The following is a 14,695-nucleotide window of genomic DNA, read 5'->3' on the forward strand; positions in this document are numbered from 1 at the left end:
TCTATCCATCTATCTATCTATCTATCTATCTATCTATCTATCTATCTATCTATCTATCTATCTATCTATCTATCTATCTATCTATCTATCTATCTATCTATCTATCACACACACACACACACACACACACACACACACACACACACACACACACACACACACACACACACACACACACACACACACAGCAATAACAAGGGCACACAAGCCTTGCAGCAGGATTCACCATGATAAAACATTAATGTTGGGCAGACAGTGGCTATTATTCACCCTGTTCTCCAACAACAAAGGGAGGCTACAGGCTGCTGTCATTCTTCCATTGATTTAACTGCCAATTTGTTCTTCATTCATGGCTGGATCCCAATAAACATTTAACTTTTCTGTACGCTGCTGCCAGCTGGTGGAGTTTCATTCTATGTTCAATGTTTGCCTGTTTTTTGTTCCAATATCGTAATGTTTTCTTTGGCTGGAAAACGGTGTTTGATTGCTCTCTAATACAATTGCCATGACAGTAATTTCCCCTTCAGATTTGTTGTAGTGGTCTTCTTACAAACAGATCTTTCAACAGATGAAAGTAAGACTTCAAAGAGCTGAGATTCAACCCCTGTTACCTACTGGAAAGTTGTTTTTTTTTTGTTTTTTTTTTCCAGCAGTATTGATCCGTTCAGGATGCTTACCTGATTTGGCTCCTGGCAGGAAAGAGCAGAGTGTTTATGATTTGATGGAAATAAGTTTAGAAGACTGTTGTGAGCAATGCAAACCCAATATAGATTGACTGCTCCATACCACTCAAAAACACAGGATGCATTTTAAAAGGCACAAATGCACTTAAGTGCCAGAAAAGAAGGTTGAAAGTCTAACAGCTTTTCATGCTTTTATCAGCTATAGTTTGATCTGAAACACTGTCACAAGCAAGCAAGCAAACAAGTGTTACTGTCCCTTTCAGTGTTTTGTGAGTGTCTGTTTTGGAAATTGCTAATGGCCTGCGATCTTCCATGAGCCTCACATGGTTAGTCTGGTCTCTGGAGCTGAATTTGAATGAAGGACAATAGCAGAGAGACAGACAGGATAGCTAGAGGTGAGCAACACTTATGCACAGGGTTGCAAGCCAAATATCTTATGTTGCACTGCCCTCTCCAGGTGTAAAAGTTAATTACTGCGATACATGTTAGAGAAGGGCAGAGGTCCTCAGCCTTGGTGGAAAAAAGGTGATTTTGTGTCATGCTCATGGGTCATAATTAGATTTCTGGGAAATTTAATTATATGTCATCCAGTTGCTGCGTGAGAAAAAGAAAAAAAGGTTAATGTTTAAAAATTAAGATAAAAAAAACATAACATTTTCTCAATCAGCCGTCCAATAAACAGGGACCATGGCCATACAGAACAACGTGATGTTCCTGAAAACCGATGTCTATAATTAAGCATTAATCTACATTTCAGTATAGATAATGGTCCTGTACACAGAAATAATCCATCACGTCTCGTTTTCTCAAAAGGGAGAACCTCTGTGATCCCTCTCACCTGTTTGTGTGCACTTTCTAAAGAAGTCTGGTCATTAGCACCTCTCTGTAGTTTATGCTGAAAGGATTCGTCCTCAATAGAATGAAGCTGTTTTTGTCCCCCATCGCAGTATTAAAAATATCCTCAAAAGCTAATGATCTATGCAAATGGATCTCTGCTTTCACTTATCTAATTGGAAATACACTACCCAATTTTGAGCACCATTTGTCAATGACCTCCTGTGTGTCTCCTTCGCACACGCACCCCCCCCCTTAGACATTTTAATCAGTTTTGAGAGGAATAATTGCCCAGGTAGACATCTAAATATGGAGGTATTTCAATTACTCTGTGTCTGGCCTCAGGCAAAATATGCCTCACAGAGACTAATCAACTAAGACTGATTAACGTAACATTTTATTACAATGTGAGTGTGCGTGTGTGTGCATGTGTGTCTCTGTGCACGCATGTGTGTAAGGGCGTAAACATCCATACCATAGATGAGCATTCGGGCAACTGAATGTCCATCATTATTTTAAGATGGCATCATCTCTTGGGATGGATTACACACGTTACTTCCTGGCTGTAAAATAGTTTTGGCTAAAATAAGCTACTGTGGTTCATCTGTAATTTCTCACCATGAAGGAACCTCACTGCCCTCACAAGAACTTTTGAGGTGGTGAGCAGAGGTCAAGAGGGAAGAATGTATGAGGAAGCTCACCACGGCTAAGTAGGAGTCAAGCATACTCCTAATTTCCATGTGTCTGTATGTTTGCTGTCATGGGTGTGTTTTTACCTAACTTTCATGTCAACAGACGCTTCCCAATGTCACACATTTGCTGATTGGTAAGTCAAAAGACGTGTAGATGCTGTATTTGTTTGATTTTTAGTCATGCTAATGGCATGGTGCTAGGGATTGCAGTGTTGGTTTCTGTGGATATATTGCCATGAAATATCATATAGATATTCATGCTGCCCACAAAATCTATCCCAATGACTTGAACTCATGACTTTTCCTCTAGCTCCACCACGAGGTTCCCTCAGAATGAATTGTAAACACTTTGGTGATCCCTTAACTTTTCATGTAGCGCCACTATTAGCTCAAAATTATAATTATTCTCAATGCCAACATCACCATAATAGCATTGAGTACATTGGTATGCAGGCATTAGCATTTAGCTCAAAGCACAGATGTGCTTAAGTCCAGTCTCACAGAGCTGCTAGCGTGGCTTACACAAGTAGATTACATCATTTTTATTTCAAAAGAGTGAACATAATTCAGTTTGAAGCAGCGCCTAATAAATGCCGACATATGTGGTCATTGAATGAAACAGAGCCAAATTTATACCCCTGCAGTCTTACAGTAACCTACACGTCTAGACATCTTTTGACAATGCATACAGGGTTACAATCAGTGAAGTCAGCTATAATTCATGTTACCATTATTGGAAGCAACTGCAACAACAGTGACAAGTTCAGAAGTCAGTGCCTTACAATATTCCTGCAATCAGAGAACTGTCACAATGTTTTTGTTCATTTTTAATATACTGATGTTGCATTTCCGTCTCGTTATATGACAGATATCCAAAAGATCTTTATCTAAGAGATAATGACAGGTAGGCACGACCAGCCTTAATCTCTCACACTTTGATCCTTGATATGACTCTCCCACTGCAGACCGAGTTTGAGAATTTACTGGCCTGATTATGTCACTTTAGGTATTTACGTAGCCTGTTTAATTACTTGTGCCAGTAAATGCGTACAAAGTATAGAGTACTGAAATTCTTTATGTAGATGAGATATCTCCCCAGACAACCAACTGTGAAGTAATTCATTTAATTTGACCATTTTTCTCAATTATGTTCTCTTTATTCATCAATTTACATGAACATAAAGGCCCATTTGTGATAATGTCTGATCCTTTAGTGCCATTAGAAGCCCTTGTATGTCTCTCTTATTGTATTTGGAGCACTCGACTGCCACAGTTGGCTCTCACATTAAATGACAGTGATTGACGGTTGCACACTTACAGGGTCCACGGGCCCAGTTTCTGACAGTGCTATTTTGCTTGCCAAAGAGCATGAGTCTGCCTCTGATTAAGTGTCGGTTGTTCAGTCTCACAAGGCTGTTCTAAGATGTGTGCTCCCCGAGGCTCAGCGGCTATGCTGTAGCTCTAGGTCTCATTTTGACTCTGGGAATCATTAATCACTTGAGAGACAGATCAAGCCCTCTGTAAACCTCCCTGTCTCCCCCAGCTTCCCTTTCCATCTCCTGGTCTCTGTCTGTCTGGCGGTGAGCCGGCTTGCTCATAGGCACAGACAGACAGACAGACACATGCACGCATATATACAATAGACAATCTGCACGACAGAATGATGCTTTTAAAGTGCTGTGGACTAAATATTCCCTGTCTCCACCCTCAGTTTCCTGTAGAGCATTGGCTTCCAGTTTTTGATAATAGGGTGGTATTGAACGTTGAGTGGAGGATCAAAGTGATGGAGGACTTTGAAGCCAAGGGGTGTCACTTTCCACTTTTGTTGAAGTCTAGCCATTTCTTATTTAGGGATGCACTGATCCAACTTTTTCTCTCCCCAATACCAATTCCAGACACCGTCCTCCCAAGAAGAACAAAAGCATCCGTCATTCCGACAAATGCCCCCAAACAACATATATTCACGTTTCAGTGACAAAGCCGTCTAGCAGCACTATTTTTTTTTGGGGGGGGGGGGGGGGGGTTTACTCCTGTTCAAGGAGTCACAAAAAGGAGGAAGTAGTGTGACATTGTTACAGAGAGTCCACAAAGGGAGGAGATCAGGGTGGAAGGGTGGCTTAACAAAAGGTTGGGCTGTGCGACATTGCTCTCTTCCTGCTTCCTACCAAAAGTCCACATTCTGGTTTCTTTTAACCATGACCCTGAACCCAAAGTATGCTCTTTCCCTAACCCTGAGCCTAAACCTACACAAACCTCAACTATAGCGGTTGTTGGGAGGTGGGCAACTGACAAAATAATGATGTCATTCTGTTGGAAGGAATGTCAAATTAGTGAACATGTGTCATACTGAAGGTGAGTTACAAACGCAATTGTTTGATTTGATGGACCTCTTGCATTTGCAGTTCCAATCCAATGCTGGTCTATGTTTCCCCAAATTTAAAATCTGTATAGCACACTGTTAGGGCTGGGCAATATGGCTGAAAACTCTATCGCAATATATGTGTTTTATATTGGTCGATATCGATAATTATTGATTTTTTTTTTTACCTATTTAAAATAAGGACCAGGAGAAAAATACATTCAATTTAAACATTTTTATTTTAAGTTTAACCTTCATCTGATTATAATCCCCTCAGCTATCAAGGCAGAAAGGAAATGTCAACACAACCATGGAAAACAAATTGTAAAATTGTAAACAGAGAGAAACCTGAGAACTTTTTTTCTGCAGGTTTAGTGCAGAAAGTTCACAAGCTGATTCACCCTCTGGTGAATAAAATGTTTTCAAATATGTGCAGTGTTTTGGAAACATAGCAGAAACTGAGGTAGACTTGACATCTGTAACATACAAACAAACAAACAAACATTATAGACAGTACAGTAACACTGACTGAACTATAAAACCAGCCTAGACATATGAACAACTTTAATCACTCTTCTTACTCTAAACATACATGAACTATTCAATTATATTTTTATTGTGAGTGTGTTTAAGAAAAAAAAAAAAAGTACGTGTAAGAGATGTTTATAACCTGGCTTCTCCACAGTGCTCAGTGAAGCATGTCTTTAGCTATATGATATGCCGCTGCCTCCGTTACGTCTTCGTGCCTTTTAGATGATTTGTCATCAGGCACTGAAGCAGATACCTCTGCATGGTGGTCAGCTGCTTGTGTGGTGGTGCTGCGTTCGGCAGACGTTGGCGAATACGGCTGCGCTCCAAAGAGTGAGCGCGGCTAAGGTGGTTAAATAAGTTTGTGGTGTTACCGGTCTTGGTGGGGACGAAAGTCTTGCATAAGTTACAGACCACATTGGTCTGACTACGGTCCGACTTATAAAATCCAAAAAACTCCATACCGGCAAGCTGACTTTCTCTGTTTTATCGACAATCTCTTCGCTCGCTGCAGCGTTCACTTTCTATTTCTCATCTCATTCCTTGCGGAGCAACAAACGCGTGACAACGAGATGATGCAACCGAACTTGATAATGTTACATGATTGGCGTGTTAGCGTGTCTCTCTCACTGATTAGCGATTACTCCCTACGTTGCTCAGTTACCTGAGAGCGAGTGCCTTTGTTCATGCAACCAACCTCGCTCCGCAACTTCAGGTTTCTTCCGACGAAGAAAAAAAAAATTATCGAATTCTTTATCGAATGCATTTTATATTGATATTGATGACGTGTGTATCGCGAGACATATCGCTATCGTTTTATCGGCCCAGCCCTACACACTGCAAAGAAATCACTAGAATAATTACTGTGTGAGCTTATGTAGGGGTCAGGGGTGGCTGTGGCACTGAAAATGACCCAATGACTGACACTGCCAACAGAAAACTTATTTATTTTTCATGATGACATCGACAAAGAAAATGTATTTAACGTGTGTTCACTCTTGTTGATACCCGAACAGCCAGCAGTAATAAGGGTGGGATCAGGGTCAAAACCCATGTTCTCTACTTCTCTCTACTTAGAATGATCATTTCCTTTATCAAATCCCACCTCGACATTACAGGTTCAAAAGATTACATCCTGTTGCATTTACTGTAATGCCATCTTTGTTTCCTGCAAAATCTGTCATCCTACACATGTCCCAGTTCTTCAGAGATTGTGTGTCTGTGGTAGGATGTCAGTGTGCCAGATGTGACATCAAATATATCCCATCCCATCTGAAATGTCCCCCACTGTGCTGGATTGCATATGCACTACATGTTATAGGCAGATTTCACCTCCAGGCAGTGTGTTTGTGCATGCACGTGTTTTACACTCAGGGGAGATTGTCACATCTGTGAGTCTGTCCACAGTAGCCGCTGGGTCAGACTGTCGTCACAGCCTCCCTCCTTCTCTCTGATAGTCTTCCTCTGTCTCTTCTACTAATTTTGTCCTTCATTTATCCCCTGCTTTTGTTTTTAACATTTGTTTTTGGATTCAGTCCTTGGTATACCCCTGGTTACCATTATTTCTTCCCTTAACCATTCCATCATGCCCCTCCTCTCCCTGCCTCTCTTCCTAACTCATCTCCCAATTCATTCTTCTCATCTGTCTTCTGTATGTCCCCCCGCTCTGTTTCCCCTCTTAACCTACAAGTAGTACTCCCCCATCCTTTTCCCTCCTTCCATTTCCCCTTTCTTTCCTCTTTCCTCCCCTCATTCAGTCCCATCACTGACCCAATTAAAATGGGGAGGGACACAGCAGGAGGAGAGTGACGGAGGTAAGGCGAGAAAGAGAGGGAGAGGGAGAACAGGCAGAGAGTGCATAGAGAGTTTGAGAGTCAGTAGCTGGAAAAGCAGAGAGAGTCAGAAAACAATTGTCGCCAACCTACCAGCACACACATGAATTTTCTGAACTTCACCTGGAACTTAAACAACCTTTGACAGCCTCGTAGGCGGCGGGGGTGGAGCAGCAAGTCGACAGCCCTGCTGCCACGCACTTACCGTTCTAGATGAAGAAACGAGGAGAATAACAATCTACCTTCGGTGAAGAAAGCGGGCGGGGAGCCGTGCGGAGATAGGATGGCCAAATATCGGCATATAGAGGGAGACTGAGAGGAGGGACTGAAGAGACGAAGACGGTGCATTCCTGGTTGGAGCTGAGGGGGGGAACGTGGTTGCCCCGGGGCAAGAGAAAGATTTTTGTTGAGAGATACAGAGAGAGAGAGAGGAAGGGGGGAAAGGATGCATCTGTTCTTCCAAGACAAATGGGAGGTGGAGGGGCTGCAGACTGTGGGGATCCTCCTGGTGGTCTGCAGCTCCCTCAAACTGATGCACTTTCTGGGGCTTATCGACCTTTCCACGGCAGGTAAGACAAATGGTAAGAGAGCAAAAGAAAGGCGCCGAGTGAGAAGTCGAAATGATGAATATGGTGAGGGGACATTAGGAGGAAAACACTCATCTGGAAGGGGGGAGTGGGGGGTTTCTCCATATGCGTTTGTGTGTGTTTAAGTGTTTATTAGGGTTAAACATCAGAAAGTAGTTTGGCCTCATTTCTTAACTGCAAGTAGCTGTCATGTTTGTCACCTCTATTTATGGTCCTGTTTGTGTGTGCGTGTGTGTGTGTGTGTGTGTGTGTGTGTGTGTGTGTGTGTGTGTGTGTGTGAGTTTATATGTATGTGTATGATTTTGTCTGAGACTGAAATACTGAAGTACACATATCTCTAAACTTCCACATCGGTGTAGAATGTTAAAACTGACACTTTGCTGCATTCATGACACAAAGGAGAATCAAAACTTCCAAGCAAATACATGCAAAGGAAGAATTCAAGTCCGAAACACGTCTTAACGTAGGCCCACCCATGCTGAGAAAAAGATATATCTGAAATTCATCATTCTACACTTCCTTCGTCTAAGGGATTCTTTTTTTCCATTCATTGTTTTTTCTTAAAGGGACACTCCATTTTACGCATCAAGATCAGTTTGCTGTGTGTAGAGAGCTGAAAAGACTAAATAACCCTGCTGATGTCATAAGAGTTATCTCAGCATAGAGAGGAAGAAAAAGGGGGTACAACATGCAACTGGAATCAAACCACCTTGTTTCAGATACATGGAATTCACCTTAACCACCAGGACACCTTCATGCCACACCCTTTTAATAGAAAGCCGGCATGACAAAGTACACGTTTGGAAGATACATCTCATACAAGGTGATGCATTATGGAAAATATAGCGCTTTTGGAGCTTGAGCCATATTAGGGGTGTAAGTCAGGATATCTCTTCCCCTGCTGCTCCCCCAACTTTCTGGAAGTGCAATACTAAATAGCTGGAGTGCAGCTAAGAGTGAAGTGGAAGAGGATGAATGAGGTAAAGGTCGCAGGCCTCATTTGAAACCAACTGAACCAGCAGGATGCCTAGAAGTTCTAATTTTATGCTAATATTTGTGAAAGATCTGTAATCATAGCTGAAAGGTTCAACGTTCAGTGATGTGAACGACCAATCTGTTTCTCCCACAGCAGTGCACTGTATCACCCCGGCTCTGAACGCTAATATGTTTGCTGCCTTCACTTCCAGTTGAGGGATTACATGGTTTCTTTGCACGCTGAGAAAATCCTCAGATCTCATGGGTTTATGAAACACGAAGATGCTTGAAAAATCACTGGATATTGCCAAAAAGCGTGTTGCCATCAAGCTAAAAATAGAGCTGTTTTTCTTATTTCCTGAAGAGTTCTGATGCTCTATAAGTGTCCCCAGGGGAAAAACTATTGAACTCTAATTGCACCGTCACTACAGGGTTTGCTGGATAAGAGTGTCATAATGCTGCACAATAGCTGAAGAACACAGAAAGTTGCATTTTGTCTTCCTGTCTGATGTGAAATAGACATCTAGTCTTTACTTTTCCGCCTACTTGGGCCAGAATGAAAGAATTTCTGGTCTCATTGTCAGTGCCACTCAAAAAACAATTTTAACTTCAAAGACTCGAGAACAAATTGATAGCATGTTACTTCAATAGCGTAGTGAGCGCAGTAACCTACTTGTTTTCAACAAAGGACTGTTTTCAACCACAGCATCCTGTTACTATTAGACACAACTTCCATATTTAGTGCTGTATAGACAGAGTGAGATAGAGAGATGGATGGATAGATGGATGGATACTTCAGAGTATGTATGTATGTATGTATGTATGTATGTATGTATGTATGTATGTATGTATGTATGTATGTATGTATGTATGTATGTATGTATGTATGTATGTATGTATGTATACATGGCTACAGCCTGGATCCAAGTATAATAATATGTGGTACTGTTAGATGTTTTTGGGACTTGTTCTTTCAAATATAGGGGACCTGAAGGAGACATACCTGTGTGTATGGGCGAATTAAAATCAGGTTAATCCCTCTGAGATCAAATAACTCCACTGCAAGACAAACTTGGACAAGGCAGCTGGAGCACATTTACTCAAAGACATCACAACAAGCCAGTAATTTCATCAGTAGCAAAGAACAAAAGAACACAGAGAAAGAAGGAGACGAGCTGGATAGTGGGCTGTGAGATAGGGAGGGAGGAAAAGGTTTCTCAGTCCTAAAACAAGCATATCTAAGCACTGACAGTTTCCAGTAGATTCAGCTGTCATGGTCCTCACAGGTATTTCAAGCTCAGCCCTCCATGCAGAGCAGAGGAAGTAGCAATTGTGATTTTCCTTCTTTTTTTTTTCCACCTATCTCCGCCCAGGCCTTCACAACAATCAGTAGAAATTAAATTTAGTCTGCTCGCACCCAGAGACTGTGAGATGCATCTGTAGCACAATAGCACTCAGAGGTGTGAACTTTAAGAAAATGATACATCATCAAAACTGTAATGCAAGAGATTTTACAAAATGTACACATAACCATTAGATAGACCTTAAGAATTGGTGGCAAGTACACAGGTGTGTTTACTCAAATATTGGGTAGGTACAGTTTTGATGTTTTCTTAGTTTCCTGCATTTTGTTTGCAACATTACTTCTCCTCCACTGTTCATTTAGTAGCTCGTCTGGTGCTTTTGGTTTTGATCTTCCTCACAATACAGTTTTCTGAGCACTTCAAGGACTTCTTGTCCGTGTTGGCTTTCTTGATGTTGGAAACAGAACTTGACAAAACAATCTCACCTCAAGGTCCATTTACTAGATTAGTCCATTTAGTTACAGCTTCACCTCAAGCAGTTAAATTGCTGCACCCACCACCACTCAGAAATGCACTGTGGTTGCTTTGTCATCAGGCTTACTTTTTTCTGGTTGTTGTATACGGGTAAAGATCCGAAATGGTGATCAATGACACAAAATATTATATTATTATATTTCAGGTGTGCATATAAACAGGGGCACCACTCACTACATAATTGGTCTCCTGCATCCTACTTCAGAGGTACTCTGATTCATTTTTGGACCTTTGACTGTTGTTCAAAGTATTTGATATTCTGTATTATGGTCAGCTGTTGGGTCCACATGGAAAAAGATAATGCACTTACGGACACACACACTCAGACCCTGGGGCAGAGGGCTGGGCTTGTGCTAGGCGGCTGGATGTATTAATCTGGTATCCATTGGACAATGTGCTCTGCCTGTTCTGGCTCCAAATGACGCCAGAGCCACAGGCCGGGGGAGGAGGGGGGGCAGAGTCCCTGAGGCTGCATGGAGCAGCGAGACAACGGGGTGACACATTACAGAGGTTAGAGAGTCAGTGGAGGTACTGTGGTTCTATTGGTTTTCACCCCATCATGGCCTTCATCCCTCAGACCGCTGGTGTCCTGTTAAAAGGGATGAGGGGACTGCTACCATGGAAACTAAGAGGCAAGAGTAAGTACGTGGGTTCATGTGTGCGTATGTGTTTCACCTCCTCTATCTGACTGTCATTATCAGTCTGTGAAACACGGCAAAATGGGCATCATGAAGTGTGTTTGCTTTGAGATGAGCTGGCACTCTGGTGGTAGGCGTGATGGGCTCGGGTTGAAGTGGTTTTGTGGTACATCCGTCTGGCAAATTATATTCTACTATGATGCGTAATTAAGTCCCTGTTTAAGCCGATTGTGAATTAAAACTGTTGATGTTTGACTTGTGTTTGAAATGAAAACTCTCTGCTGGTTTGTCAAACAGTTTGCTGAGGTGGCATTGTGAAATGAGAGCCAGTCTGATTAGGGGAACTGTGTGTTTCTAGGCATCATGCTGTGTTGTTGTATGGCAATATCTGCTGTTTTAAGCAGCACTTGTGGTCTCCCATTGCTAAGCGGGTTCAGCAGGCAATTATCAATTTTACTAAACAGTATGTATGTTGTTGCATCTGTCCATTGCATGGAGTGTGTTTTTTGGTTTCACAGGCATGTGTGCATGTGTGAAAACAGAATAACATCTGCAGCCTTGCGTGTGTGTGTGCCAGTCTAACCTTTGTGCTATGGTTGGTGATTGCAGGTAATCCTTCCACCAGCCAAAACAAAAAAACCATAAAGCAGCGATTCCTCAAGCTGCTGCCGTGCTGCACGCCCTCGGCTGCCCCCTCAATCAGTCAAAGCAAGTGCTCCTTCACTCTCTATACATCTCTACATCCTGTCATGTGTCCACCCTCTTTAGTGGATGGAGAAGATTCATTCAGACACTTGTGCGGACGCAGTCATGTGAACACAGCCACCAAAATAATAAACAGAATACATAAACACAATCAACCTGACAAACTCTGAAACACTATTATTACCGTTAAGGAGTCAGGCCTGTTTTTGCATTTTGTGATTTAAAGTGTGTTATGTCCTCATGGGCAAAAGAACGTGTGTCTGTGTGTGTGTGTGTGTGTGTGTGTGTGCGCGTGTGTGTGTGTGTGCGCGTGTGTGTGCATGTGTGCGCGTGTGCGTGTGTGAACAAATACCAGGCTGATGGAGATCAAAGTGAAATTAAAAAATCAGGTTCTTGAGGTCTAAGAACTCACATGACATATGCTATGAGTTGGCGGTTATTTGTGGAGAAACAGATAGAATGAGGCCGGGATGAGGAATATCTGTTAGTGGCCGCGGCTCACACCTTTTAAAAAGGCTCTTCTTTACCATTTTTATTCATGCTAACCGTCTTCTCTCACTTCTTCAGTATACATAAGGCTCTAGCCTGCGTCGTTACTGTACTGCTGTAGTTTTCAGACAACAAATTCATTTTATAGATGCTTTACTGACCCTGTATTGCTTTGTGATATGATGTATTGAAGCTTATGCTGGATCAAAGATGTGTGGAAATTGCTTGATGTAGTACGCTCATGATTATATATAGAATATTGCCTTCTCTCATGTTTTGATGCAATGCGTTAATGAAATAATGATGAACACAGTTATAAATAAAGTTTTGTAGTGTAAGACTTGCGCTGTGTGATGAGCTCAGTATCAGTTTGGTGACTTCATTAGAATATGTCGGCCCCTTCATGGCTGCCCTGGAGGTGTGGGTGTCGTGATGTAAATGCTCACTAATACTGGTCTCTCCCTCTCACAGACAGCGTGGAAGATGACTTTGAGCTATCCACTGTGTGTCATCGCCCTGAAAGCATGGACAAGCTGCAGGAGCAGACAAAGTTTACCAAGAAGGAGCTGCAAGTCCTCTACAGGGGCTTCAAAAATGTAGGTCTGGCTGAAGAAGAGAGTGAGGAGGCAGGGGATGGTGGGGAGGGGGGAGACCGTGAATCAACAAATAAGCCTAAGTCTGCTTCTTGTTACATCATTACGGGAGTTAGAGCAGTATCAGTATGGCCGGAGCTGAAGTTACTGCATAGTCCTTTATGTATTCTGTGCTAGATGAGAACTAATGAGTTTTCTCAATTCATATTATCCCAGGAGTGTCCAAGTGGTGTGGTGAATGAGGAGAACTTTAAGACCATTTACTCCCAGTTCTTTCCGCAGGGAGGTGAGTTGTCAAGTCCCACCACTAAACGTGAAGAGCTCCAACTGTGTCCATAATACTCTCATTACACCTTTCTCTTTCTGTCTGCATTCACTTCGTAAATTTCAGGTTAGAGTGTAAATAACCTCATTTATTTGATTCTGTAGAGGTACACATGGAGGTTTTTCATCATCACAAAGAAAACTAACTTAATTACCTCATTAGAAATCCACTGTGCTGAACCATAGCCCCTGCACTGCAAAGAGGCGAGGTGATTTTTCATTTTGTGATATTTAGGCTGATGAACTGTTAACCACTCGCCTCCAGTTGTATTTGAAATGATTCTTATATCTTGGCTATATTTAGCTCGCTGCTCATCCTAGCTGTTCAGGCTTTGCTTCGCGTTCCACGGGTACGTGGGGTAACTGTGAGCCTCCACCTTTGCAGATTCGAGTATGTATGCACATTTCCTGTTTGAAGCCTTCGACACGAACAAGAACGGCTCCGTTAGTTTCGAGGTGAGCTTTATTCTTATATCGGCTTCCTTTTGGAGATGAAAGCAAACGTGCTCCAGTGAAACTTGCCACCACAGCTGTATCCCCACAAGTACAGTATTCCCTCTAAATACCTGCCCACAGAGATGAGTTGCTCTGATGGTTAGACTTGATTGAAAGAATGCCAGAACAATAAACTGTGCCCCCTCCATCTCAGGACTTTGTTTTTGGCCTGTCTATCATCCTGAGAGGGACCATTAATGACCGGTTAAACTGGGCATTCAACCTCTATGACCTGAACAAGGATGGCTGCATCACAAAAGAGGTAACACACACACACACACACACACACACACACACACACACACACACACACACACACACACACACACACACACACGTCACACTGTACTGTAATTAGGTTGTTCTGAATTACTTGCAGAAATGGCTTCAGGGCTTGTGAGGACTATGAGGTCATGTCCTCCCTATTTTGGGGGATGTGGAGGTTTTGGTAGTGGAAATTCTCTGCCATTATATTGATCACTGACTACATCGACTTTTGCTTTGACATTTAGAACTTGGCTCCAGTATGTCAGACATACCCTGTGGTACATATGGCGTCACATAACCATAATATTACCAAGTTCATCATTTAAATTAAATTAATTCCGTATTATACACTTACTATTTATCTTTTTTGTCAAACGAGGCAATGAATAAATAAAACAGTAAAATAAAGCTTTTGTACGTCTCGCTTCTGGTTTCATGTTGTCCAGCAATTTCTACATCCTCCCTTTTGTCCTTCACTCTCCAGGAGATGTTGGACATCATGAAGTCCATCTATGACATGATGGGGAAGTACACATACCCCACTATGCAGGACGATGCGCCAAGAGAACATGTGGAGAGCTTCTTCCAGGTCCCACTCAACAGTTAACACTTTCTATTAACCGCTCATTTGACTGATAGAAATATTCCTGATGCTGTTTCAGCGAGAAAATCTTTGGCTGCCTTGCCTTTTTTTTTTCTTCTTCCAGAAAATGGATCGGAATAAAGACGGGGTGGTCACCGTAGAGGAGTTTATCGAGTCATGCAAAAAGGTGGGGCAGGAAAGAGGACTTTCAAGTCCTAAAGGAAAAGTTAGATGAGAAGATCGACCGCATAGGGGGAAACAGTAAGCCAATGA

The 14,695-nt window shown here is 42.2% G+C and overlaps 1 protein-coding gene across 8 annotated transcripts in view; it reads left to right on the forward strand.

The window, feature by feature from the left end:
- The window catches only part of LOC139341735 (A-type potassium channel modulatory protein KCNIP2-like), a 91,568-nt gene that overhangs the window by 74,026 nt on the left and 2,847 nt on the right, over positions 1–14,695 (forward strand). For 3 of the 8 annotated variants that reach the window (XM_070978401.1, XM_070978400.1, XM_070978402.1), the window contains exons 2-7: positions 12,632–12,756; positions 12,970–13,039; positions 13,463–13,533; positions 13,727–13,834; positions 14,324–14,428; positions 14,547–14,609. In XM_070978401.1, the coding sequence (XP_070834502.1) occupies positions 12,632–12,756; positions 12,970–13,039; positions 13,463–13,533; positions 13,727–13,834; positions 14,324–14,428; positions 14,547–14,609 (542 nt within the window). Of the gene's footprint in view, positions 1–6,925; positions 7,510–10,617; positions 10,967–11,575; positions 11,679–12,631; positions 12,757–12,969; positions 13,040–13,462; positions 13,534–13,726; positions 13,835–14,323; positions 14,429–14,546; positions 14,610–14,695 lie in introns of those variants that run through there. The other 5 variants (XM_070978395.1, XM_070978397.1, XM_070978399.1 and 2 more) reach the window with 5 other exon arrangements.

The sequence above is a fragment of the Chaetodon trifascialis genome, chromosome 13, assembly GCF_039877785.1.
Source record: "Chaetodon trifascialis isolate fChaTrf1 chromosome 13, fChaTrf1.hap1, whole genome shotgun sequence".
NCBI classification, from domain to species: Eukaryota; Metazoa; Chordata; class Actinopteri; order Chaetodontiformes; family Chaetodontidae; genus Chaetodon; species Chaetodon trifascialis.